At 32.4% G+C, this 25,775-nt stretch overlaps 1 protein-coding gene across 1 annotated transcript; it reads left to right on the top strand.

The window, feature by feature from the left end:
- Nucleotides 1-454: 454 nt before the first annotated feature.
- LOC6036258 (gamma-soluble NSF attachment protein) lies at nucleotides 455-25,064 on the top strand. The gene is made up of 6 exons (XM_001846274.2): nucleotides 455-717; nucleotides 1,011-1,078; nucleotides 19,289-19,599; nucleotides 19,672-19,947; nucleotides 20,027-20,224; nucleotides 23,650-25,064. The coding sequence occupies exons 1-6, from the start codon at nucleotides 665-667 to the stop codon at nucleotides 23,701-23,703; spliced, it is 960 nt and encodes a 319-aa protein (XP_001846326.2). The 5' UTR covers nucleotides 455-664; the 3' UTR covers nucleotides 23,704-25,064.
- Nucleotides 25,065-25,775: the final 711 nt, after the last annotated feature.

Raw genomic sequence — 25,775 nt, 5'->3', positions numbered from 1 at the left:
AAATTCATTCCGTTTAATTCTAGCAAAATTCTTACAGAATTCTAGCAGGTTGGCCTGTCAGAATACTCTAGCAGCATTCTAGCAGGATTCTTACAAAACCGGTTGATTTCGCCAAGATTTCGCCGTTCCTGCTAGAACCGGTTATTGCATTTGAGCTAGAATTCTTTGAGAATTCTTACAAAGATCTGGCAGGATGATGGCAGTGTTCTATTAAGAATATTTTCGCTCTGTTAGAATTCTGTAAGAATCCTGTGAGAACGCCGTGACTGGGAACGTGAGGAAGGTAAAAATATCTTTATTACATCTTTATTACATGCTGCAGCATTTTTACTCAAAACTAACTTTATAAAGTCCATTTTTACAATCGAGAAATTAATCGTTTTCCGTGTAGCACTGTCGGAGTTGAACGAATCGATGCACTGTCAAAAAGCAACTGTCAAAAAGGAAAACCTGTTTTTTTATCAATCGACGACGACAGTCGAGCCAGAGAGTGTCAGTCATCAGTTGCGCGACGACTGTGTGTGTGTGTGGTGCAGCGAAATTTTCATTGATAAAAACAGGATCACTGTCATTCGACAAGGAAACTCCTCTTTTCCAGCCCGAATCGTGCCCATTTTTTCTCGTGAATCGTGAGTGCGTGCCCCGTGCGTCCGGTGCAGTGACAATGTCCAACAAAATCGAGGAAGCCCAGGAACACATCCGCCAGGCCGAGAAAAGGTAGAGGAGTCCTTTTCACCGAGTCAAAAAAAAAAAAAAGAAGGAGGGTTTGGGGAGGAAAAATCGATGATGTTTTTTTCTGCTTTTCCGTGGAGGCTCTGCCCTGACTAAGATTTAAGGAAATTTTAAATTGTTGGTTGTTTACTGTCTTTGGGGAAAGGCCTAACGAGCTGGGTTTGCCAGTGATACGGCTTGGAAAACAATTAATTTGCATTTTGTTCTATATTTATCATCCGCCACACTCTCCGTCCATCAACGGACGATTGGACCAACTTTTGTGCCCCAAACAAAAGCCTGAAAACATCACTCCTCAAGTGGAGACCGGATTATGACTTTGCTGCTGACGAGTACGGGAAGGCTGGTAAGTGACAAATAATTGCAGATTCTTTTAAAAGTTGGTAGAAGCCAACATTGAATGTTTAGAGTTTACAGTGAGAGTTTACCTAGAAATAACGTCATTATTAACTTATTATAAAATGTGTTGAAATGAAATTTCTTAAAGGAATAAATATATTTTCATCAAGTACCTAATGTTGACTCATCCGAACTTTGGACGTTCGACTACGCGTTTTCAATCGAATTGTAATTAATCTTATGAAAGTTGAAATAAGGACAAGCGATAAACATAAATAAATAGAACAACAGTAACTGAAAAAAGAAGTTTTTATCACAGCATTGCATTTTTTTAAAGAAAACTTTAGTGTTTGCAAAAGTATCTGTTTTGTGATAATTGATTGGATGGAAATATGTAAAGATTAATGATCTCCCCAACTTCTCGTGTTGCTACGCAGAAAAAAAAATAAAAAAGATAGCACATTTACGAATTTTATAAGGTATTTTTTAATTTTAAACTTTAACTAGCTCATTTAGAATCCATTTCTCTCTTCAACCCGACCCCGCCTCTAGACGATTTTCGATCAATAAATTCACCAAAAATGATTTTTCAACAAATTTTTGATCCTAAAAGTATTACAGTCCAGACTCGATTATCCGAAGCCTCGATTATCCAAAGTTTCGATTATGCGATGTTCGATTATCCGAAGGTTTATATGAGACTTCGGATAATCGAATAATTTAATTATATATATTTTTTTGTTTTTTTTTTCTTGTTTTAAACATAAAATTTGAGTTCTGCGACCCCCCTTTTTTTACGCGGTGCTTCACGTTTTTTTTCTCTCTGATTTGTCGATTTCTCTGGAACAACGCAACATTTTTGCAATCTTTTAAAAGCAATTTGTAGGTTTTGTTCAGATCTACAAAACGCTTTTTGAAGCTTTTTAAACATAGTGTAAAAAGATGTTTCTCTGTTGTTGATTGCCTATTAAATAATAAAATGCCATTTTTCAATATCTCGTCACCGCCATATTGGCCGCCATCTTGGATTTAAAAATTCTAAATCACTTTAACGTAGTTTATGGGTCATACTTAAGCCCGACAATCAAAAATTAGAATACAAAAAAAAATTTTTTTTTCGTGATTTGATTATCCGAAGTTTTGGTTATCCGAAGTGATTTTTTTCCTAGGCCATCGGATAATCAAATCTGGACTGTAGAAAAAAAAACTCTTAAAATATTAGAAAATTCCATGGTTTAAAGATTGACTTGTTTAATGTTACTTTGCCAATGTTTTTATAAATGTTTTTTTTTCGGGGGTGAACTTTGGCTGTGTTTTTTTTAATAACATTTCCTAAATGTTCAGTTTTTTTTGTGTCCCAGACTAATTCCTCTATCCAGGTTTTTAAGCAAAGATGGTGTTCGAATGTTGAACGTCCGATATGTCAAAATCGCGCAGTAGCACCAACATCAGACAAAAAATGTGGCTGTCATGCCATGGCACACTTTTTTCGCAATGTTGGTACCACTGCGTGATTTTGACATTTCGGGCGTTCACCATTCGAACGCAAATTTCGCTTAAAAACCTGGATAGTATACGCGTTTTTTTACAATTTGAATGACAATGGTATCATTTCATCCAGATATTTAAGGGAAAGACTTCGGATAATCGAATCGCGGTAGTCGAGTGGTTGTCATGCCGTGGCACACTTTTTTGTAATGTTGGTACCACTGCGTGATTGTGACATTTCGGGCGTGCACCATCTTCGCTTAAAAATCTGAATAGAAGAAAATGTGAAAAGCAAAAAACAATGATAAATTGTCTCTAAACATATGGACAAAACTAGAAAGTAAAGGGTAATGATAGGATGGGGTAGAATTGGCCAAATACCAAGATAAGTGCAAATTAAATACTAAAAATAAACAAGAAAAAAATAAAACAAGAGAAGTAATGTTTTTCGTACAACAAAAGTTGCTCAAAATGACTTCCTATAAAAGGGAAAAAATTAAAATTTCGAAAAAAAATTGGCAGTAAACGATTATTTTACTTCTAGTTTTCATAAAACCTTAACAAATAGTGGTTCGAAACAAGCCAATGTTCTCCAAACAACCCTAGCTTCAATAAATAAAGAATAATATTTTGTAAAATTTGACGCATTTAACGGAGCTCAAAAGTTAAATAAAGCAAAACATGATTTTTTCGATAATGTTAATATTATTTGTTACATTCATACGAAAAAGAATATTGCGTATATAAGCTATTGTTTCGAAAATTACTAGATTTAACAATTTTTGTCCTCTATTTTTTTGTTTGTCATTTTTCACTCAAATGCCGATGGTTTGACACCAACTGTTGTCAACCCGAGCAGACGGAAATAACTTGGGAAGGTCAGTTTTTGATATTGTGAGAAGATCGAAATATGTTATTGGGATGATCGGATTAGTTGTTAAAATAACAAAAATCAATAACAAAGATTTGTTCGAAGAATAACTTAAACTGTTATTATGTTGTTATTGCAATAACAAACCAATAACACAGAAGGAATCATGAAGGAATAACAAGATTTGTTATTTTGTGCGGAGAGGTGGAGCAGCATAATAACAAAAAATGTTATTGAACTGGTATGTCTCCATAACAAAAAAAGTTATTGTTTTGGTTTATTTGTAATTTGCAAATAAACCTGCAGTTGCCATAACTCCTCTGTACTAGTCAGGGCTGCAGAGTCGGGTACCTCCAAGCGACTTTGAATCCATACTTTGAAGACAACTCCGACTCTGGATGCAGGATATGACGTCAACGACGACTTTAGCTCTCCAAAAATACCCGACTTCACAGATTCCGACTCCAAGTAAAAGTTGCTGAAAATTAGATGAATCCGATGCAGTCTCCGAGGTCACACTCCAGCTCGAACTTCAACGTCAGCTCCGACTTCCTGGCTCTGTGAAAATAATAACAGTTTTTGTTATTCACACTTCAAAAATTCTCAATAAATAAATCAATTCCGTTAGGGAATATAACAAAATAAAAAAGAACTCTCAAAAGTTAATTTATCGGATTAATTTTAGCTTGAAACCCTATTTCATGGTGAAATAATGACCCCGATGAAATTGGTCAAAATTATTTCATAGTTCTAGCCAATTTTAGTAAAATCCCTTAGGGGTATATCAAATAATTAAAAAATCAAATTTCAAAATTTCAGCTTTTAGAATAATTTTAGCTTAAGGACCCCATTTCATGACCAAAATAATGACCCTGACGAAATTGGTCAAAATTATCCCATAGTTCTAACCATTTTAAACTAAGTCCCTTAGGGGTATATCAAATAATTAAAAAAAATCAACTTTCAAAATTTCAACTTTTAAGAATAATTTTAGCTTAAGGACCCCATTTCATGGCCAAAATATTGACCCCGACGAAATTGGTCAAAATTATCCCGTAGTTCTAACCATTTTAAACTAAGTCCTTTAGGGGGTATACCAAATAATTAAAAAAATCAACTTTCAAAATTTCAACTTTTAGAATAATTTTAGCTTTAGGACCCCATTTCATGACCAAAATAATGACCCTGACGAAATTGGTCAAAATTATCCCATAGTTCTAACTATTTTAAACTAAGTCCTTTAGGAGGTATATCAAATAATTTAAAAATCAACTTTCAAAATTTCAACCTTTTAGAATAATTTTAGCTTAAGGACCCCATTTCATGGCCAAAGTAATGACCCCGACGAAATTGGTCAAAATTATCCCATAGTTCTAACCATTTTAAACTAAGTCCTTTAGGGGTATATCAAATAATTAAAAAAATCAACTTTTAAAAATTCAACTTTTTAGAATAATTTTAGCTTAAGGACCCCATTTCATGGCCAAAATAATTACCCTGACGAAATTGGTCAAAATTATCCCATAGTTCTAGCCAATTTTAACAAAGTCCCTTAGGGGTATATCAAATAATTAAAAAATCAACTTTCAAAATATCAACTTTTAGAATAATTTTAGCTTAAGGACCCCATTTCATGGCCAAAATAATGACCCTGACGAAATTGGTCAAAATTATCCCATAGTTCTAGCCAATTTTAGCAAAGTCCCTTAGGGGTATATCAAATAATTTAAAAATCAACTTCCAAAATTTCAACTTTTTAGAATAATTTTAGCTTAAGGACCCCATTTCATGGCCAAAATATTGACCCCGACGAAATTAGACAAAATTATCCCAAAGATCTAAACATATTTAACAAAAGAAAAATAATAACAGATTGTGTTATGGACACTTAGAAACTTTTCCATTTGTGCGATTTGTGGTAATTTTATTTCTAAGTCAGTATACCGAACGAATAACAAATTTTGTTATTAGGAGAGTTTTTGAAATGTATAACATTTCCTCTTATTGGCGTGTTATTAAACATTTTCAATATAATATCACTTCAATACCAAATTTTGTTATTTTATCAGAAACTGTTATTATTTTTTCTTCTTGAAGTTGAACTTCAGGTTAAAATAATAACACTTTTTGTTATTTTAACAGGATTTGTTATTGAAATATTATTAATTTTGTTATTACCGTCTGCCCGGGAAACGAATGGGGACACTTTCTAGTTTGACATCTCTTTTACACGGAGTTCACACACACTATCAAACGTTTGTTTTGTTAGTGCGCGTGAGCGCCGTGTAAAAAGTGACAGTTAGTTTGACTTTGACCCAGGGATGCCAGATTTGCAGATTTCTCTGCAAATTTGAAGATTTCCGAAATTTGTTGCAGACAACTTTTTTGTTGCAGATTTTTGCAGATATTTTACCGGTGAGGTTTGCAAAAAAAAAAATAATTAATCCTTCTGTGAATAATATGAGTAACCCAACTGTACATAGCATTTTACAAATTCAGAATTAATCTTCTTAGACCTACATCAAGTTTGATTACTGTCAAAATATGCAAGTATTTTACCAACTATTCTTTTTAATCACTTAAGAATTGTCGCAAAAAAATTACAAATAGGTGTTCAAAAGGTTGAAGGTGCTTGTTTACCAAGATTTTGGCTATTGTTAAAAAACGCTGTCCCTTATTCCAAATATGAGCTCATTCTGACCACCGGAACCCCTCCATCTAATCGTATGAAGTTTGTATGGGAGAAATCGTCAAAATGTATAGAGAATGGCAACTGTTTCACTTTTTTACCCGTGAAGGGCGCAATAGTTATCCGATTCTAACCATTTCTCAGATGTAGAACTTTCATTAATTTTACTTCCTGAGCTCAAATTTGGAATATATCCATGTGTCAATCTTTGATTTCAGGGAGTAGTTTCGAAGAAGCTCGAATTTGAATTACCCTAGGAAACATAAATAAATTTTATTTGAGTTCTGCCATTTTTCATATTATTTTCTTCATGTTTTGAAATAATTATGTATTAATTAAGTATTAAGTCTACCTCTGTTTATATTAAAAAAAATAAAAGCAAAAAATATGTGCGAAGTTATATAAGATTTTTAATGTGGTTCTCAGTAGTAAAACTTTGGTCTCGGTCTTAGTTGTTGTTAGGCCGTTGAGTCATTCCGTAGGAGTTGTTCTCCTGGTATATTGTTATTATAAAATAAAAAATTTCCATGGAAATTCCTAAATAAGACATTTAATTTTAATTAAATTCAATGATTGAAATATGATTTTCATAAGTTTTTTATTTAAGTCGCTTAAAATATTGACTAAAACACTTCACGAGTTTTTTTTTTCTTAAGTCACCCAAAAACTCAAATTTTAACCAATTCATCAAATGCGAAAAAGTCAGACAGGCTAAACTATAGCGATTATGTATACACAGATAAAAAGGTCACTTTTACTAATGAATTTGTAGCACTTTCTTCATTACTGTTTGTGTTACAATACATATCTAGATTTTTTTTTTCGAAAAGGCCCTATAAACATATGAAAGACAATAGCTTATAGAACCTTTTTAAAGAAAAACACTAGTTGTAAAAGAAAAAAATCATGTATGATTTTGTCTAATGTATAGATAACTTAAGACGTTCACATATAAAAAATGAAAAGTTTAGTTTTTTTAAGTGATCAAAATAAAATTATTTCAACACATATTGTTTGCCTTGTTTTTAATTTTGGGTTTGTGTTTCGAATCATTTCAAAATATTTCAAATATTTTTTGTAAATTAAAAAAAAAACCTTAGTTGCATACTTCTTTTCCACGCCTATTTTTTTATTTAATTGGATTCATTAAAATAATTATAACTCTAAATTTCAGAACGACTATTACAAATTTCCTTAAAAAATGGCAGCACAAAAATGATTCAAAAAAAATAATTAGAATTAGTTTTTAATGCAATAGATATTTAAAAAGAAATTTTTGCTCACAGAAGAATCCAATGAAGATAAATTTAAAAACTGAAAAAAATCAAAGCGTTTCTAGTTGTCTGAAAGGGCACATAACATTAGTTTTGAATATTTTTTTTTATTTAGCATGAAATAACAGAATCGCTATAGAAGTAAAATAATTCAATTGTTATATAACATAAAATCCTCCTTTTTTCTACATATTTCAATACCATTTCACCATCAATTTTTTTAAATTAATGGTCTATTAATGGTACACAAAAATATCAAATCTGGAAGATTTTTTTGTAATAAAGTTCAACTGTTAACAAAAAAATAAAATAAAGAATATGCTGGAAAAAATACATACAAAATAAATTGTAGGTATTGGAGGATGAATTAAACTCATAAAAAAATGGAACTATAGGACTATAGGCTAGAGGCATACGTAAAATTAAAACATTGATTGTAATTTAAGTGCTTTCCAATTCAGTTTTGATTAAAATATACAAAAAAATAAAAACATGAAACTTTTAAATAAAAAAACACATTGGCAATATTTATATGAAGTTTAATATCTAACATATTTTTATTTATTTCAATATGCAACAATCGTCTCTCCATGCATTTAAATTTATGGGACCGTTTAGGGAAAGATTGAGCAAAAATATCAAACAAAAGATTAATCGATTTAGCAAGAAGATTAGAGGTTGGATTTATCACTGTTTGTATCAAAACGACAGCATTTTTTTTGTTTATCGAGTTTATCGAGGAGAAAAACGACAATAAAGTGTTAACTTTTACATGTTAACATTCCAACGCCCAAGGCTCCAAAAAAGTTGGAACGGTAACTTCAACTCAATGGTTCTCGGGCATAACTCAACCAATCAAGATGATTCTTCTTTCCAGTGATTTGTTAGGATGTCTAGATGATTCTAGACCTTTGCAGAACTTAATTTAATCAAATCTGTAATTGTTGCGATCAAAAACATCGTTCCAACTTTTTTTTTTCGCGTGTAAAATAAAATTCGCCAAAAATTCCGCGGAGGCAGTCGTTTAAAAAAAGTTGGAACGATGTTTTCGGTCGTAGAAATTACAGATTTGTTCAAATCAAGTTCTTCAAAATTTTAGGATCATCTAGACATTCTTACAAATCACTGGGAACAAGAATCGTCCCGATTGGTTGAGTTATGCCCGAGAACGGGCGTGTTGAAGTTACCGTTCCAACTTTTTTGGGAGGCTTGGGCGTCCGTGTAAGTTGGACATGCGTTGGGCGTTCCAGTGTTAACAAAAAAATCATTTTATTTATGATAACCCATACAGCCGAAACTCGACTGATCCAAGTTTTACTTTTATAAAGTTCTACAGATTTACTTGTGATAAACAAATAAACAAACACAATATTTTCAAAAAAATCATTTTATCATCTTTTTTTAAGATTTTTCAGAATTCATCTTTTTACTAACTTGTTGTTCCACAATTTTTAGCATGAGTTACTTTACAAAATTTAGAGTTAGGTTTAAAGTTTTTTTTATGTTTCTGAACATAATGTTTGAAATGCCTAAAGGGTACATATTTATAAACATTCTTACACACGTTACATTTTCCCAGATCACTTCGGATGATTTAGGGGCATAACTGAGCTCAACGACTTAAATTATTTTTAACGTGATTTGATTTTCCATAATAAGCAAATTGCGAAGGCTTAGGAGATTTTGGTGTGGACCGTATTTTACAGTTTTAAATGTTTACATCACAGATTTGTTAACCATTTAAATATCACTTGAGTGTTTAATATTCAATAATTTCCAAATCTTGGCTCAAACTAAACCAATTTTAGTTCTTTTGGGTTCGTTTGCTCAGTGATTTAACACCAAACACGATGCCTCAAAACCTAGATTCCGGTTTCCTGGCTCGAGATATTTCGAGGGCCAGATTTGAGCTAGCCTGGTGATTTTTCTGACCACAAAACCATTCAAAAAATTTGTTAGTGATGAACTGTTGGAATATTTTACCATCGACAATATTATCTTTTTTTAATTGTTTCATTATATTATTTTTTAATCAGGCCGTTGCAAATATTTTTTGAAATTTAATACTAAATATGATTATGAATGCAGAAAAATGCATTTTAGTTTGTATTCAGTTGATTTAATTTCTATTTTCATTGAAATTTTGAAGTTTTTTAAAACTATTTTTTTTGTCCCATGATTTTTTTACAAATTTTGAACTTTGAAAAATATTTGCAACGGCTTTACAAGAAAATTAAAAATGTAAAACATTGATTTATTTCGTTAACCCTCTAAGAGCTGTTTGCTTATCGAAAACAAAATAATGGTAAAATTTTGGTACAATAATGCAGGAAATACTTTACCGTAACCCATGATGAGCAACTTTTTTCTAAATCACAAAAACTGATTTTCTTCAAATCTATTGTTGCAGTTGTTTGAAAATGCATCGAAAATTGTTTAAAACTACTTATTCTTTTCTGTAAGACCATATTTCTGAAGTACCGTAAACTGGGGTGACTTTGATAGCCCGGGGTGACATTGATAGAAATTAATTTGGCCACTAATTTTGATACATCCAATGTTACAGTCATATTTTTGCATATATGTTCGATAATAAGCTATCCCTTAAGGCTATCGGGCAGCAAATCCAAATTTTTTGGGAGAATATTTATTTCTCGAATTCTAAGATGTTTTTCAAAAAACCGTCTTTAACATATGTTGACAACATCCCAAAGTATCTCTGGGTAAAATTTGAACATGATTCATTGAGTTTTACGTAAAATATTGGCTATTTAGTGGCATATTTTGGTAGTATGTCGAATTCGCATGAATATTTTGTACTTATAAAACACAAATTTAGGCATGATATTTTATTAGGTTGTAGTCGAGATAATTCCCTACAATTTGGTGTATAGAAAGTCATAGTTTGCCTAACAAATATTTGCATATTTGGCTATTTCCGAAAAAAAATTTGAAAGCAAATATTTCCACGTGGTTTTTGCACTCTCACGCTCTCTCCGCTTTTCTGCTGTTGGGTCCGGTTACAGTGATGCCAGAATAATTTCTTGTATTTCTTTGTAAAAGTTTATGATACAATATTTTGATTTTGAACATAATATTTGGTGAAACTATTTATTGGGGAAAGTCGACAAATAGCATGTCGGTGGTCAGTTATGTCGATTTCTTGTTATGTCGACTAAGGGTTTTGTGATCATGGTATGTTGATTGTCGAAAAATATTTTATCATCAAACCTTCGGACATCTACTAGTATGAGGTATTTTCGACTAAGAGGTCATGCTTGCATAGCTTCAGGGTGTCTCGGGAATTTTGTATGTAGTGATGTTTTAGGTCATCCAAAGATACTCTATTGTTCCTGTAGAGATGTTTGAAGTTCTCCAAGAACTTCCGGAAGTTACGGCCCAAGGATCTACCGTCGTAACAAGATAGAGGTGGTTGGTTCCTGACCTCACGTCATATACGGATAGCCTCAGGGAGGTTCAGGGACTTGTCAACCGATACGTGGTGATGTTCTGGGTCTTCTGTAGAATCCCGGGAGTTACGGCCCATGGATCTACCGTCGTAACAAAGTAGAGGTCGGTAGTTTTTGACCTCAGATCATATCCGGATATCTTCAGGGAGGTTCACGGACTTGTCTACCGATACGAGGTGATGTTCTGGGTCTTCTGTAGAGTCCCGGGAATTACGGCCCATGGATCTACCGTCGTAACAAGGCAGAGGTCGGTGGTTTTTGACCTCAGAATATATCCGGATATCTTCAGGGTGGTTCAGGGACTTGTCTACCGATACGTGGTGATGCTCTGGGTCTTCTGTTGAGTCCCGGGAATTACGGCCCATGGATCTACCATCGTAACAAGGCAGAGGTCGGTGGTTGTTGACCTCAGAATCATATCCGGATATCTTCAGGGAGGTTCACGGACTTGTCTACCGATACGTGGTGATGTTCTGGGTCTTCTATAGAGTCTAGGGAGTTACGGCCCATGGATCTACCGTCGTAACAAGGCAGTGGTCGGTGGTTTTTGACCCCAGATCATATCTGGATAGCCTCATGGAGGTTCAGGGACTTGCCTACTGATACGTGATGATGATCTGGATCCTCTGTAGAGTCCCGGGAGTTACGGCCCATGGATCTACCGTCGTAACAAGGCAGAGGTCGGTGGTTTTTGACCTCAGAATATATCCGGATATCTTCAGGGAGGTTCAGGGACTTGTCTACCGATACGTGGTGATGCTCTGGGTCTTCTGTAGAGTCCCGGGAATTACGGCCCATGGATCTACCGTCGTAACAAGATAGAGGTCGGTGGTTGTTGACCTCAGAATCATATCTGGATATCTTTAGGGAGGTTCACGGACTTGTCTACCGATACGTGGTGAAGTTCTGAGTCTTCTGTAGAATCCCGGGAGTTATGGCCCATGGATCTGCCGTCGTAACAAGGCGGAGGTGGGTAGTTTTTGACCTCAGATCATATCCGGATATCTTCAGGGAGGTTCAGGGACTTGTCTACCGATACGTGGATACGTGGTCTTCTTTAGATTCCCGGGAGTAACGGCCCATGGGTCTACTGATACGAGGTGATGTTCTGGGTCTTCTGTAGAGTCCCGGGAATTACGGCCCATGGATCTACCGTCGTAACAAGGCAGAGGTCGGTGGTTGTTGACCTCAGATCATATCCGGATATCTTCAGGGAGGTTCACGGACTTGTCTACCGATACGTGGTGATGTTCTGGGTCTTCTGTAGAGTCCCGGGAATTACGGCCCATGGATCTACCGTCGTAACAAAGTAGAGGTCGGTAGTTTTTGACCTCAGATCATATCCGGATATCTTCAGGGAGGTTCAGGGACTTGTCTACCGATACGTAGTGATGTTCTGGGTCTTCTGTAAAGTCCCGGGAGTTATGGCCCATGGATCTACCGTCGTAACAAAGTACAAAAATACAAAAATACAAAAATACAAAAATACAAAAATACAAAAATACAAAAATACAAAAATACAAAAATACAAAAATACAAAAATACAAAAATACAAAAATACAAAAATACAAAAATACAAAAATACAAAAATACAAAAATACAAAAATACAAAAATACAAAATACAAAAATACAAAAATACAAAAATACAAAAATACAAAAATACAAAAATACAAAAATACAAAAATACAAAAATACAAAATACAAAAATAAAAATACAAAAATACAAAAATACAAAAATACAAAAATACAAAAATACAAAAATACAAAATACAAAAATACAAAAATACAAAAATACAAAAATACAAAAATACAAAAATACAAAAATACAAAAATACAAAATACAAAAATACAAAAATACAAAAATACAAAAATACAAAAATACAAAAATACAAAAATACAAAAATACAAAAATACAAAAATACAAAAATACAAAATACAAAAATACAAAAATACAAAAATACAAAAATACAAAAATACAAAAATACAAAAATACAAAAATACAAAAATACAAAAATACAAAATACAAAAATACAAAAATACAAAAATACAAAAATACAAAAATACAAAAATACAAAAATACAAAAATACAAAAATACAAAAATACAAAAATATAAAAATATAAAAATATAAAAATATAAAAATATAAAAATACAAAAATATAAAAATATAAAAATATAAAAATATAAAAATATAAAAATATAAAAATATAAAAATATAAAAATATAAAAATATAAAAATATAAAAATATAAAAATATAAAAATATAAAAATATAAAAATATAAAAATATAAAAATATAAAAATATAAAAATATAAAAATATAAAAATATAAAAATTTAAAAATATAAAAATATAAAAATGTAAAAATATAAAAATAAAAAAATATAAAAATATAAAAATATAAAAATATAAAAATATAAAAATATAAAAATATTAAAAATATAAAAATATAAAAATATAAAAATATAAAAATATAAAAATATAAAAATATAAAAATATAAAAATATAAAAATATAAAAATATAAAAATATAAAAATATAAAAATATAAAAATATAAAAATATAAAAATATAAAAATATAAAAATATAAAAATATAAAAATATAAAAATATAAAAATATAAAAATATAAAAATATAAAAATATAAAAATATTAAAATATAAAAATATAAAAATGTAAAAATATAAAAATATAAAAATATAAAAATATAAAAATATAAAAATATAAAAATATAAAAATATAAAAATATAAAAATGTAAAAATATAAAAAAAATAAAATATAAAAAAAATAAAATATAAAAAATATAAAAATATAAAAATATAAAAATATATAAAAAATAAAAATATAAAAATATAAAAATATAAAAATATAAAAATATCAAAATATAAAATATAAAAATATAAAAATATAAAAATATAAAAATATAAAAATATAAAAATATAAAAATATAAAAATATAAAAATATAAAAATATAAAAATATAAAAATATAAAAATATAAAAATATAAAAATATAAAAATATAAAAATATAAAAATATTAAAATATAAGAATATAAAAATATAAAAATAAAAAAATATAAAAATATAAAAATATAAAAATATAAAAATATAAAAATATAAAAATATAAAAATATAAAATATAAAAATATAAAAATATAAAATATAAAAATATAAAAATATAAAAATATAAAAATATAAAAATATAAAAATATAAAAATATAAAAATATAAAAATATAAAAATATAAAAATATAAAAATATAAAATATAAAAATATAAAAATATAAAATATAAAAATATAAAAATATAAAAATATAAAAATATAAAAATATAAAAATATAAAAATATAAAAATATAAAAATATAAAAATATAAAATATAAAAATATAAAATATAAAAATATAAAAATATAAAAATATAAAATATAAAATATAAAAATATAAAAATATAAAAATATAAAAATATAAAAATATAAAAATATAAAAATATAAAAATATAAAAATATAAAATATAAAAATATAAAAATATAAAAATATAAAAATATAAAAATATAAAAATATAAAAATATAAAAATATAAAAATATAAAAATATAAAAATATAAAAATATAAAAATATAAAAATATAAAAATATAAAAATATAAAAATATAAAAATATAAAAATATAAAAATATAAAAATATAAAAATATAAAAATATAAAAATATAAAAATATAAAAATATAAAAATATAAAAACATAAAAATATAAAAATATAAAAATATAAAAATATAAAAATATAAAAATATAAAAATATAAAAATATAAAAATATAAAAATATAAAAATATAAAAATATAAAAATATAAAAATATAAAAATATTAAAAATATAAAAATAAAAAAATATAATAAATATATTATTATTCAAGAAAAAACAAATCTGATGTAATATTGAAATAAATTATTCGGTTATAAATTATTTGTTATATTAATATAACAGGTTGCTATACTCACATTTGACTTGAAAAATACCCCAAAGCACACAGAACGACGCCATCTTGGATTACACATTCCCTGTGTACTTTGGAGTATTTTTGAGGTCATATTTGAGTTTAGCGACCCCAAATTATTTAAACTAGAGATGCTGATTGCTTGCTAAACTTCTGTATAAACATTTCCAATATTCTACTACCGCCATATTGGACGCCATCTTGGATTAATCATTTCTTGTGTACTTTAGAGTATTTTTGAGGTCATATTCGAGCTCAGCGACCCCAAATTAGTTAAACTTGAGATGCTGATTGCTTGCTAATCTTCTGTATAAACATTTCCAATATTTTACTACCGCCATATTGGACGCCATCTTGGATTACACATTCCCTGTGTACTTTGGAGTATTTTTGAGGTCATATTTGAGTTTAGCGACCCCAAATTAGTTAAACTTGAGATGCTGATTGCTTGCTAAACTTCTGTATAAACATTTCCAATATTCTACTACCGCCATATTGGACGCCATCTTGGATTAATCATTTCTTGTGTACTTTAGAGTATTTTTGAGGTCATATTCGAGCTCAGCGACCCCAAATTAGTTAAACTTGAGATGCTGATTGCTTGCTAATCTTCTGTATAAACATTTCCAATATTCTACTACCGCCATATTGGACGCCATCTTGGATTACACATTCCCTGTGTACTTTGGAGTAGTTTTGAGGTCATATTTGAGTTTAGTGACCCCAAATTATTTAAACTAGAGATGCTGATTGCTTGCTAAACTTCTGTATAAACATTTCCAATATTCTACTACCGCCATATTGGACGCCATCTTGGATTACACATTCCCTGTGTACTTTAGAGTATTTTTGAGGTCATATTCGAGCTCAGCGACCCCAAATTAGTTAAACTTGAGATGCTGATTGCTTGCTAATCTTCTGTATAAACATTTCCAATATTCTACTACCGCCATATTGGACGCCATCTTGGATTACACATTCCCTGTGTACTTTGGAGTATTTTTGAGGTCATATTTGAGTTTAGCGACCCCAAATTAGTTAAACTTGAGATGCTGATTGCTTGCTAAACTTCTGTATAAACATTTCCAATATTCTACTACCGTCATATTGGACGCCATCTTGGATTACACATTCCCTGTGTATTTTAGAGTATTTTTGAGGTCATATTCGAGCTCAGCGACCCCAAATTAGTTAAACTTGATATGCTGATTGCTTGTTAATCTTCTGTATAAACATTTCCAATATTCTACTACCGCCATATTGGACGCCATCTTGGATTACACATTCCCTGTGTACTTTGGAGTATTTTTGAGGTCATATTTGAGTTTAGCGACCCCAAATTAGTTAAACTGGAGATGCTGATTGCTTGCTAAACTTCTGTATAAACATTTCCAATATTCTACTACCGCCATATTGGACGCCATCTTGGATTACACATTCCCTGTGTACTTTAGAGTATTTTTGAGGTCATATTCGAGCTCAGCGACCCCAAATTAGTTAAACTTGATATGCTGATTGCTTGTTAATCTTCTGTATAAACATTTCCAATATTCTACTACCGCCATATTGGACGCCATCTTGGATTACACATTCCCTGTGTACTTTGGAGTATTTTTGAGGTCATATTCGAGTTCAGCGACCCCAAATTAGTATAATTTGCTTTTTGATACCAACAATAAGCACCTGTTTTGAATTCGTGACTTGCCTATAGTGTAAAACACACAGTCTGGCAGCACGGCACAGCAACGAGAGAGTTTTCGTCGCATTCGCCGCTCGCGCTGAGAGCGACAATAACGTAAACAAAAAAGCGAAAAAATCGCCCCGCCGGCCTGACCTCAAGCCTTAATGTTTACATACTCAAAATTCTCAAAAATTTTAAATATTAATTTGACGGGCATTTGAGAAACCTATCAAAGTCACCCCAGTTTACGATATGAAATACAAATTCTAAAATCTCTGCACTTTCAGATTTCTTTTGATTGACTCATTCAAAACTCACAAACACACAGTAAAAAAAATCGTGGTAAAATTTCATCTAAAACGGAGTACATCTTTTATGTCAGAAAAAAGCTTTAATTTTACCTCTAATAATGTGTAAATTTACATCTGGCAGACGCTAGGAAAAAATATCTGTAATCCTAAAAAAATATCAAACCGGCGATAGTTATATCTAGCTTACTAAGTCCGCGCCCCAACCCGCACGGCCAACTCGCCGCTGTGAAAACTGGACGATCAAAGCCAATGTACCTCTATGTATCGTATATGCAGTAAATACAGTATACAATGTACGGAGCACATAGAGCTACATTGGCTTTGATCAACATTTTATTTATTCCCCTGAAATTGATCCATTTTTGTTTACATTTCGCACTGTAACTTTGCCTGTGCTAAACCAAATTTGATTAAATTTGGAGAGATGTTAGCATACATTCTACATGAACAACTGCAACTTGAAGCACCGTGAAAAGTTGAGTCAGTATATTTGAGTTCAAAATTTTGGTGCACTGAAGTAACCATGAGCAAGAGAGATTGAACGTAGTTATTAAAATTAGTTTTAAAATTATAAACCATTTTTTTTAAGTTTCTGTGATATTTTTGAACTGGATCTTTATGAATCACAAAAAAAATCGATTGAATTGTTTTAGTTAGCATTTCCATTCCCATTTATCTTCTTTTTTTATCGTGAATAGCGAACAATAATTTTTGTATGAATGAATTATAATTCAGCGACTTATAAATATTTCAAATAAATAATAATTTTCGTATCAATTTAGAAAATTATCGCATATGTATTTTAACCAAGATTTTAACTGCGAGTTGCAACAAAAACTCCTTTCCACTCATAATAAATAAAATAATTTTGAAGTTTATGTTAATAACTAACATGACCATACAAATAGTAAACATTTCATGTAAAGTAGTGCAAGAAGAATAAGCCATTAAAATAGCTATTAAAAAAATTAGACTTATCTGAAAATATGCTACATGGACTTTAGAGATTCAAAAAAATATTTATAATTACGTGAAATCTGCTTAAACCGTTAAAACAATAATTTCCTTCGATACAATACTGCACGAAATAAGACTATCGCTAATTTTATTTTAACTTTTTGTTAAGTTATTCAAAAGTATCACAAAACTGAGAACCGTGCCTTCATTATTTATTTATAATAATTTTAAATGGCAGTTAATTTTTGTACAATTTTTGTTTTCGAAACACATTGAAAAACCTCTGAAAAGTATTTTTATATTAGCCTATCCTTGAAATAGAAAAACACATTGAGAAGTAAAATACAAAAGATATCTTGATAAAAATGTTTTAATTTTAAAAATATTGTTTGTATAGTTCCTGTCGTTTTATCGAAAAGGGAATCGACATTTTATTACGTTTTTTTTTCAAATTAATTGAATTTATTGCAAATATTGCGCAATTCTCACTAACTTGGTCTTCGCACTAAATAATTGCTATCGATCGCACTATTCCGACTTGTCATGCTGCCTTGAGAAATTTTAATTTTCTCAAAAAATGATCATAGCGAGCCGATGTTGCTCACCTGTCAATTGCAATTTTAAAGTGCGAATGTCCAGTTTGGTGGAAACTGCGACTGAAATGTAAATAAACAACTGCTAGTTGCCTAGTTTTTGTAAATTTTGTTGTCAAAAGTGCGAGAGAAAAGTGCGGGCCAAATCCAAGTTACAGTGCAAGGATCAATAATTGTAGCTAAATAATTTGTTTTCACACAGATTTAAGGACATAAAACATACACTAAACGTTGTTTAAGTTAAACATCATAATTTAGTTAAACAGAATTGTAGGATACGACCATAAACCTAGTTGTACGTGTATTTAAGTTTGCAGATTTTTGCAGATATTTGAAAAACAAATTTGCAGATAACTCAAAATTTCATCTGGCATCCCTGCTTTGACCAACCAACGGGGTACAAACTAAAAAAGTGTTAAACGAAAAAGTGACCAACCACCGGGGGTTGAGTGTATTTTTGTAGCGGTTTCAAGTAAAATCTAGGTACGAATCTCGGTTCAAAGTGTTGCAGCATTTTTTTGAGTAATATTTTAGATTAGAGACCAAAATTTTTGAGAAAAAAATAATGTTTGCTCATAAAATTTGCTCATTTCCGATTTTTGATTTCGATTTTATTGATTTTTTTACTCTTTGAATTTTTGAATAATGAAATTTAAGAATGTCTTAATTATTAATTTTTCAAATTCTAAATATTCCAATTCGTATTTTTTTTTTTCATTTTCTAATTTTAATGCTGTGATTTTTTTTAAATTTAAATTTTAAGGTTTGGTAAATCTACCCTTTCTCGGATAATGCAGAACTTTGCATTAAAGACCGCCAAGACAAAGTTGATGAACGAACATTTAGATTTTTTTTAAAGTTTTCCATATTTTGTTGTTACTGTAATTTACATAACTTTTCATCAGCAACCTGCTTCCGTAACGCAAAGGCCCTGGACCAGAGCAAGGAGTGCCTGCTGAAGGCGTCGGACTGCCACCGCCAGAACCGGGCCATCTTCCACGCGGCCAAGTGCCTGGACCAGGTGATTCTGATCTGCAAGGACATGAACGCCCTGACGGAGGTGCGGACGTACGCCGAGAAGGCCTGCCACCTGTACCAGCAGCACGGATCACCCGAGTCCGGCGCGGCCACGCTGGACAAGGCGGCCAAAATACTCGAGGGAACCCGGCCGGAGGATGCGCTGGCGCTGTACAAGCAGGCCGTCGATGTGGCCACGGTATGGGCATTGTATTTGTTTGGTTTTGTTTTTTGAGAATAAATTTATAAATGAAATAATTTCACCTTCCAGATTGAGGACTCCTCCCGGCAGGGTGCCGAGTACGCCAGCAAGGTGGCCCGGATCATGGTGAAGCTAAAGTACTACGACGAGGCGGCCGACGCCATCCGGCGCGAGATCGGTCTGCACCAGCAGGTGGGTTCGGACGGGGCGATTGGCCGGTTGGCGGTGGGGCTGGTGCTGGTGCAGCTTGCCCGCGGCGATTACGTGGCCGCCGAAAAGGCGTTCAAGGAGTGGGGCAACTGCTGCGACGTGGCCGAGGTTCAAACGCTGGAGTCGTTGCTGCAGGTACTGTTTCAAATGTGACAAACGGATAAATGAGCCCTCTTCAGGAGTGATTAAAACATACAATCTTCCCTCAAATTAGGCCTACGACGACGAGGATCCGGAGCTGGCGGCTCGCGCCCTGGCCTCACCCTTCATCCGGCACATGGACGTTGAGTACGCCCGGTTGGCGCGGGATTTGCCGTTGCCGAAGGGGGCAACGATTGCGCCGAAGGCGAACGTGATCGAGAATGCGGCCGCGGAGTACATTTCGCCAAACGCCGGTGGGAGTGGTGCTCAGGTGAGCATTTTCCTTTTTATATATATTTAAAGGTGAAGGCGTTGATCATTTTCGTAAAAAAAACTGATCATCACTTTAAATTTCTGCACAGAAATAGTCCAGCATGTGCCGGTTGTTGCCTTCTTGAAGCCACTGAAGGAAAATAGAAAAAAATAGAAAAATTAAAATTACGAGCCATGCTTTCAACATTTTCATGAAAAAAGTGTTTTAAAATACACCATACACCTGTCCAATTGTTTTGCCATCATTAGTTTCCAAAATATCTAAGCATTGAGAAAATTTTTATTTTTAGCGAAAACTTTGTTTTTTTTTTGCGGTGCTGTACATTGGAATTGCATAGAAATTCTAAACATTTTGAAACAAACCCAAACATGGTAAATATGACAATCAATGCAGAAAAATGCATTTTAGATTGTTTTTAATGGAAAGATTTCTATTCTCATGGAAATTTTGAAGTTTTTTGGAATTTTTTTTTTGCCCCCAGATTTTTTAGACCAATTTTGACGAGGGGAGGGGGGGGGGGTGACATACACTTTGAAAAATATTTGCAACAGCCTAAATAACACAAATTAAAATTTTCAAATTACAACCAACATGATTTGTAGGGTTAATGATAGGGTTTCTCTCATATTCCGGAAGTGTCCCCAAAGGGCCACCGGGAACCAGTTCCAGAATTGCCAGAATGGATAAGCGATCAATGGCATGACCGTAGATAGACATATCTTTCATTTTCAAGAAGTTTGATATGTCGGATGATAGGATTTCTCTCATATTCCAGAAGTGTCCCCAAGGGGCCACCGGTAACCGGCTCCAGATTGGCCAGATTGGGTCAGCGAACAACGGCATGACCGTAACTTGACATATCTCTCAATTTCATGAAGTTTGATATGTCGGATGATAGGGTTTCTCTCATATTCCGGAAGTGTTCCCAAGGGGCCACCGGTAACCGGTCCCAGAATGGCCAGGATGGCTCAGTGAACAACGGCATTACCAAAGATGGACATATCTTTCAATTTCATGGAGTTTGATGTGCAACATGATGGGTTTTCAACAAAAAAGTCAAGTTGGCCGTTTATCGGATCGGTTCCAGGTTACCCGGAAGTGGCCACTAACACTCCAGAGTGGTTTTGGCAATCGTGTTTTGTGTTTTTAGTAAGTTTTATGGATCGATTTCAACTATCACGAGAGTATTGGTATCACATATGTGTGAAAAACAGTAAAACATAAACTTTTCGGATGTTCCGGATTTCCGGAACCGGTAGGTCACCTGGCCCTGATATTAATATTTGTGGTCAAAGTACAGGTAAATACCTGTTGAATGCAACCCGGAGCATCCTGATTGGTTGAAATTTGCCGGAGATACAGGTCGTCAAATCCGGTTTTCCAGGTCGGTTTCGGAAAAGGGACGTTCTAAGCTTTCATTTGTGACCAAAAGAACCGGAATCGGTCAAAATCTGGATTTTTGACGATTTTTTAAAGTATGGGGTCAAAAAGGATCCAAATACCTTTAAAGTAACTTTTTTTATGGACGCTCCCCTAGGGTTCGTCCAAGGTTTGTTTGTTTTGTGAAATGTGTATTTATACTATAAATTTAATGTCAGAAAATGTCAAGGCTTAAGCATGTATTTGTATATAGCAAAAGTTATGGCAAATTTAATTTTCAAAAAGGCCGAAAAGGACCCCAATACCGTAGGAAGGTTAAGGTCGTATCAACAAAGTTCAAAAAAGCAAAATATAGAGAATTTTCTCAGCTTTTCAAAAATATTTATTTTTTTCAATAGTGGGCTAACATGGATACTAATTTTAAAAAAAATGAATAAACTTCGACTATTTTTTAACTAACTTGAAAACGGTGCACTTTACTTTTTGATTGTAAATTAAATTTTTGCAACCAATATTTCGATTTTTTGAAAAAAATCTGTATTGATTAAAAAATTCATAACTCGCTCAAAGATTTTTTGCACAATCTGGAAATTTCTGAAAAGTTGGCATTTGATGTCCCCTGAAACAAATCAGAAAATAAAAAATAAAAATAGTGTTTTTTTGCAAATCAAGTTTTAGTTACAAAGAGTGAAATTAAAAATCACCAAGTTTTTTTACCGTGTATCATTTTTTTCAGTGTAGTTCTTATCCATACCTACAACTTTGCCGAAGACATCAAATGGGTCCAAAAATTCCTTCAAAGATGCAGATTTTTGAATTTTCATAAGTCATCTTTGTATGGCCAGCTGCCAAATTTGTATGGAAAATTATATGGACAAACTAATGATGCAAAATGGCTTCTTTGGGCATACCGAAGGCACCAAAAAAGTTTCAGCTGGTTTTAAAAAAATCGAATGACCAAAATCTCAGAGAATTGCTCTATAGCAAAAGTGGTTTGCCAGGCGACTCTTAAGGAGCTATTACACTACGGCAAACGAACAAACAAACTCGCAAACTTGTTGTTTGCGGCAAACAAAGCATGCAAACTGACAATAAGTGCGAGTTTGTTTGTTTGTTTGCCGTAGTCGAAATGTCGCAATGTCGATGTATCTTTCAAGTAGGTATTAGACTATGACCAGGGATGGTATTTTCTCATTTCCTCGCCGATGGCCGAGGGCTTTTAGATATCGTCCCTCGCTCAAATCATCAAATTTTCGGCGTTCTCCCAAAACTGCATCAAGAGAGCGAAGCGAAAACGACGCCGATGAAATAGCGAGCAACGAACATACCGATGCGTAAGACGGAAAAAAATCTCTCACACAGCCAGTCCCCTCGCTCAAAAAGCAAGCGAAAGAGCAATCGTGAAATTCTCTCGCCCGTAAGCCCTGTAGAAATGAGTTCATTTGTGTGCGTGAGCTCCAGTGTATGTATACAGCAATTTCGTGTGCGTGTCTCTCCGGTTGGAACGATAGTTCCATCGGAGCCAGCGAGAGAGTATTTCTCGTCGATGTGATGGGCTTTCGATATTCGCGACAGCAAGCCGACCATCACTCGGCTGCGAAAGAGAAGAGAAGTTTTAAGAGACGAGGAACGCACCGAAACATGCATCAATGATAGTGCGATGGTGATGGTTTACCTACCCTGACTATGACAAACTAACTAACGAACAAAAAAACTCGTGCTGTTTCGTGTTTGAAAGTTGACTGAAGGGTTCTTAAGTCCTATGTAAATTTTTATGCACAACGTTAAAAAACACGATTTAAAACCATTTCTGATCGCTTTTTTTATGTTAATGCATTTGCATGCATTTTTTTATTGATTTAAAAATCCATTTTGAATTCATTGCGGTTGTATAAAGTCTCATTGTACTAAGAAAAATAAGCTTTTTCGTTGTGAACAATAAAATCACAAAATTGAGCTTAATTTTAGGACTCAATTAAGGATTTCCGTTGCAATTTGAAAATTTTATCTGAATATTATATTTTATAACCTTCTACAAACAGGGTGGCAAACCAGCCGCGAATGACGACGACGAGGAGGAGGGCGGTCTGTGTTAGTGTGTCTGCAGCATGGTGTGCGTTTGTTCCGCAGAAGGTGAAGCCGAAGCAGCAGCATCGTGTTGGGTTTTTGGTGTGATAACAGAAGGCGAAGCTACCTATTATTACAATTATTATTGTTATATCGCTAAGTATAAAGTAATATATATATATTTATAGACTTTACGTAGATACAGTATAAATTTTAAATCCAGAGCAAAATATTACGAGAGGCACGGAAGAATGCGTTATGTTTTGCTGAAGAATTTAATTTTTTGGTGCAAATAATTACATTTACGAAAGCTTGAAAGTCTTGCTTGTATCACATCCCCTTGGAAAGAATAAACTTAAGCCTAATGTAAATTATGAAACATTCACTCTCGTATCCAGTCTATCAAATCTTGTGAAGATCTAAAGAAATAAAGAAGTAATTGAAATGCTAGGCGCTCACAAGTTAATTATGTACAAAAAGTCCGCTTAGTTTATTCAGCTTACTCTATCAATTGTCAGAGTGTGTGTGTTATAACTTATTAGAAATACGATTTAACGAAAAAAAAACGGTCCGATCAATTGCGTGAGAGGTAATTTCTGTATGCCCTTTATCGAAACTCTGAAATTGTTCCCCCGTAACTGTTTTGTAAAAAAATAAAGTCTAATTGTTTTCCAAGATATTTCTGTCGTGTTTTGCCAGACATGACAAAAGCAAAAGATTTCCATCTGTTTTTGCCACAATTAAAACAGGAGGAATGAGTGCCGTGAAACTGAGCAGCAAAAGGCAAATGTTAAAAACAAAAAAAAAAATGCTCTCGAAAGATAATGTAAATGGAGACGCTGCTAAAATGAAGAAAAACTTTGAACTTTGTAACGTGTTAACAGAAGCAACTGCAGATTGATTTGAGTGCAAGCAAGCTAAGCTAAAATTTAGTGGCATTTAAAGTCCCCGACACATACACACACATTCACAGAGTTTTTATTAGTAAACCAGCGCTAAACTTAATAAAAAAACAAACACAAGCCGAGGTGTATTTTAATAGAATTTAAACTAAACAGAAATCGCGCCAACGCAAACAGTTCAGCATTCTAATCAATGAAAACTTAAAAAAATATTAAATAATAAATAAATGAAAAATAACAACTCTAATTCCACTCGCTTCTCGAGTAAATTGATTGAACTAGTTGCTCCAGCAAAAAGAGTGCAATGCACGCACACACACACCGATGATCGAATATCAAAGCAAAAAAAACATGAATAGAAAGTGGCTAAAATTGATTGAATGGCTAAATCGACCCAAAAAAAAAAATCCGTACTCATTAAGCTCGTAACAAGGAAACCATGTTGATACATTCAAATTGTATTGAAAAATAAAATTGATAAACAGTATTAAACCGTTCTTTTCTCTCTTCTGGGTGGCGAAACAGCTGACGCATCTCATTAATGGTCCTTCCTTTCCTCGTCGTGTCGTCATGTTCTTCGACCACTTTTAGGTTCTAATATGCGTTTATTGGTTCATTGCTCGTGTCCGGTTCAGCGTTCACAGGATCACAGAGAGTGGTTGCCGCGGCGGCGGCGGCTTTCGCTCAACCTTTTGAACCTTTTTTTTCGGCGTTCTTTGCTTTGTTTGGGTTTTCTTTACTCATTTTTTCAAACTGTCTTTTCATTCTGTTCGTTTGAACTCATCGATAAGTGCAGACGTGAGTGAAGTGACTGACGGTGAGTATTTTGGTGTTAGATTTTGAAATAAATATAAAACCGATTTTACAAATTTTAATGGTAAAGATATTTTGTTTGAATGATAACCATTGATTGTGAATTATATTCTAATAATATTTAAATTGAATGGAATTATTCAGTTCTATTAATTGTATTACCATATGACCAAAATTTAAGTTTTCAGCTAACGGTTATTATAGAAATGTAACTAAATAGGATTTTATTAGTGCAGCCAAAGTATGAAAATTAATTAAAATCGAAAGCTGACGAATTGTTAAGACCAACTTTAATTTTTATATTAAGATATCTAACACTGGCAAATTCTGATTATTGAAAAAAATTGATTCGAAATTGACAGGAAACTTTCTACTTAAAGAGTAAT

Source organism: Culex quinquefasciatus, chromosome 3 (genome assembly GCF_015732765.1).
Source record: "Culex quinquefasciatus strain JHB chromosome 3, VPISU_Cqui_1.0_pri_paternal, whole genome shotgun sequence".
NCBI classification, from domain to species: domain Eukaryota; kingdom Metazoa; phylum Arthropoda; class Insecta; order Diptera; family Culicidae; genus Culex; species Culex quinquefasciatus.
This window is presented reverse-complemented; position numbering and strand designations above follow the sequence as displayed.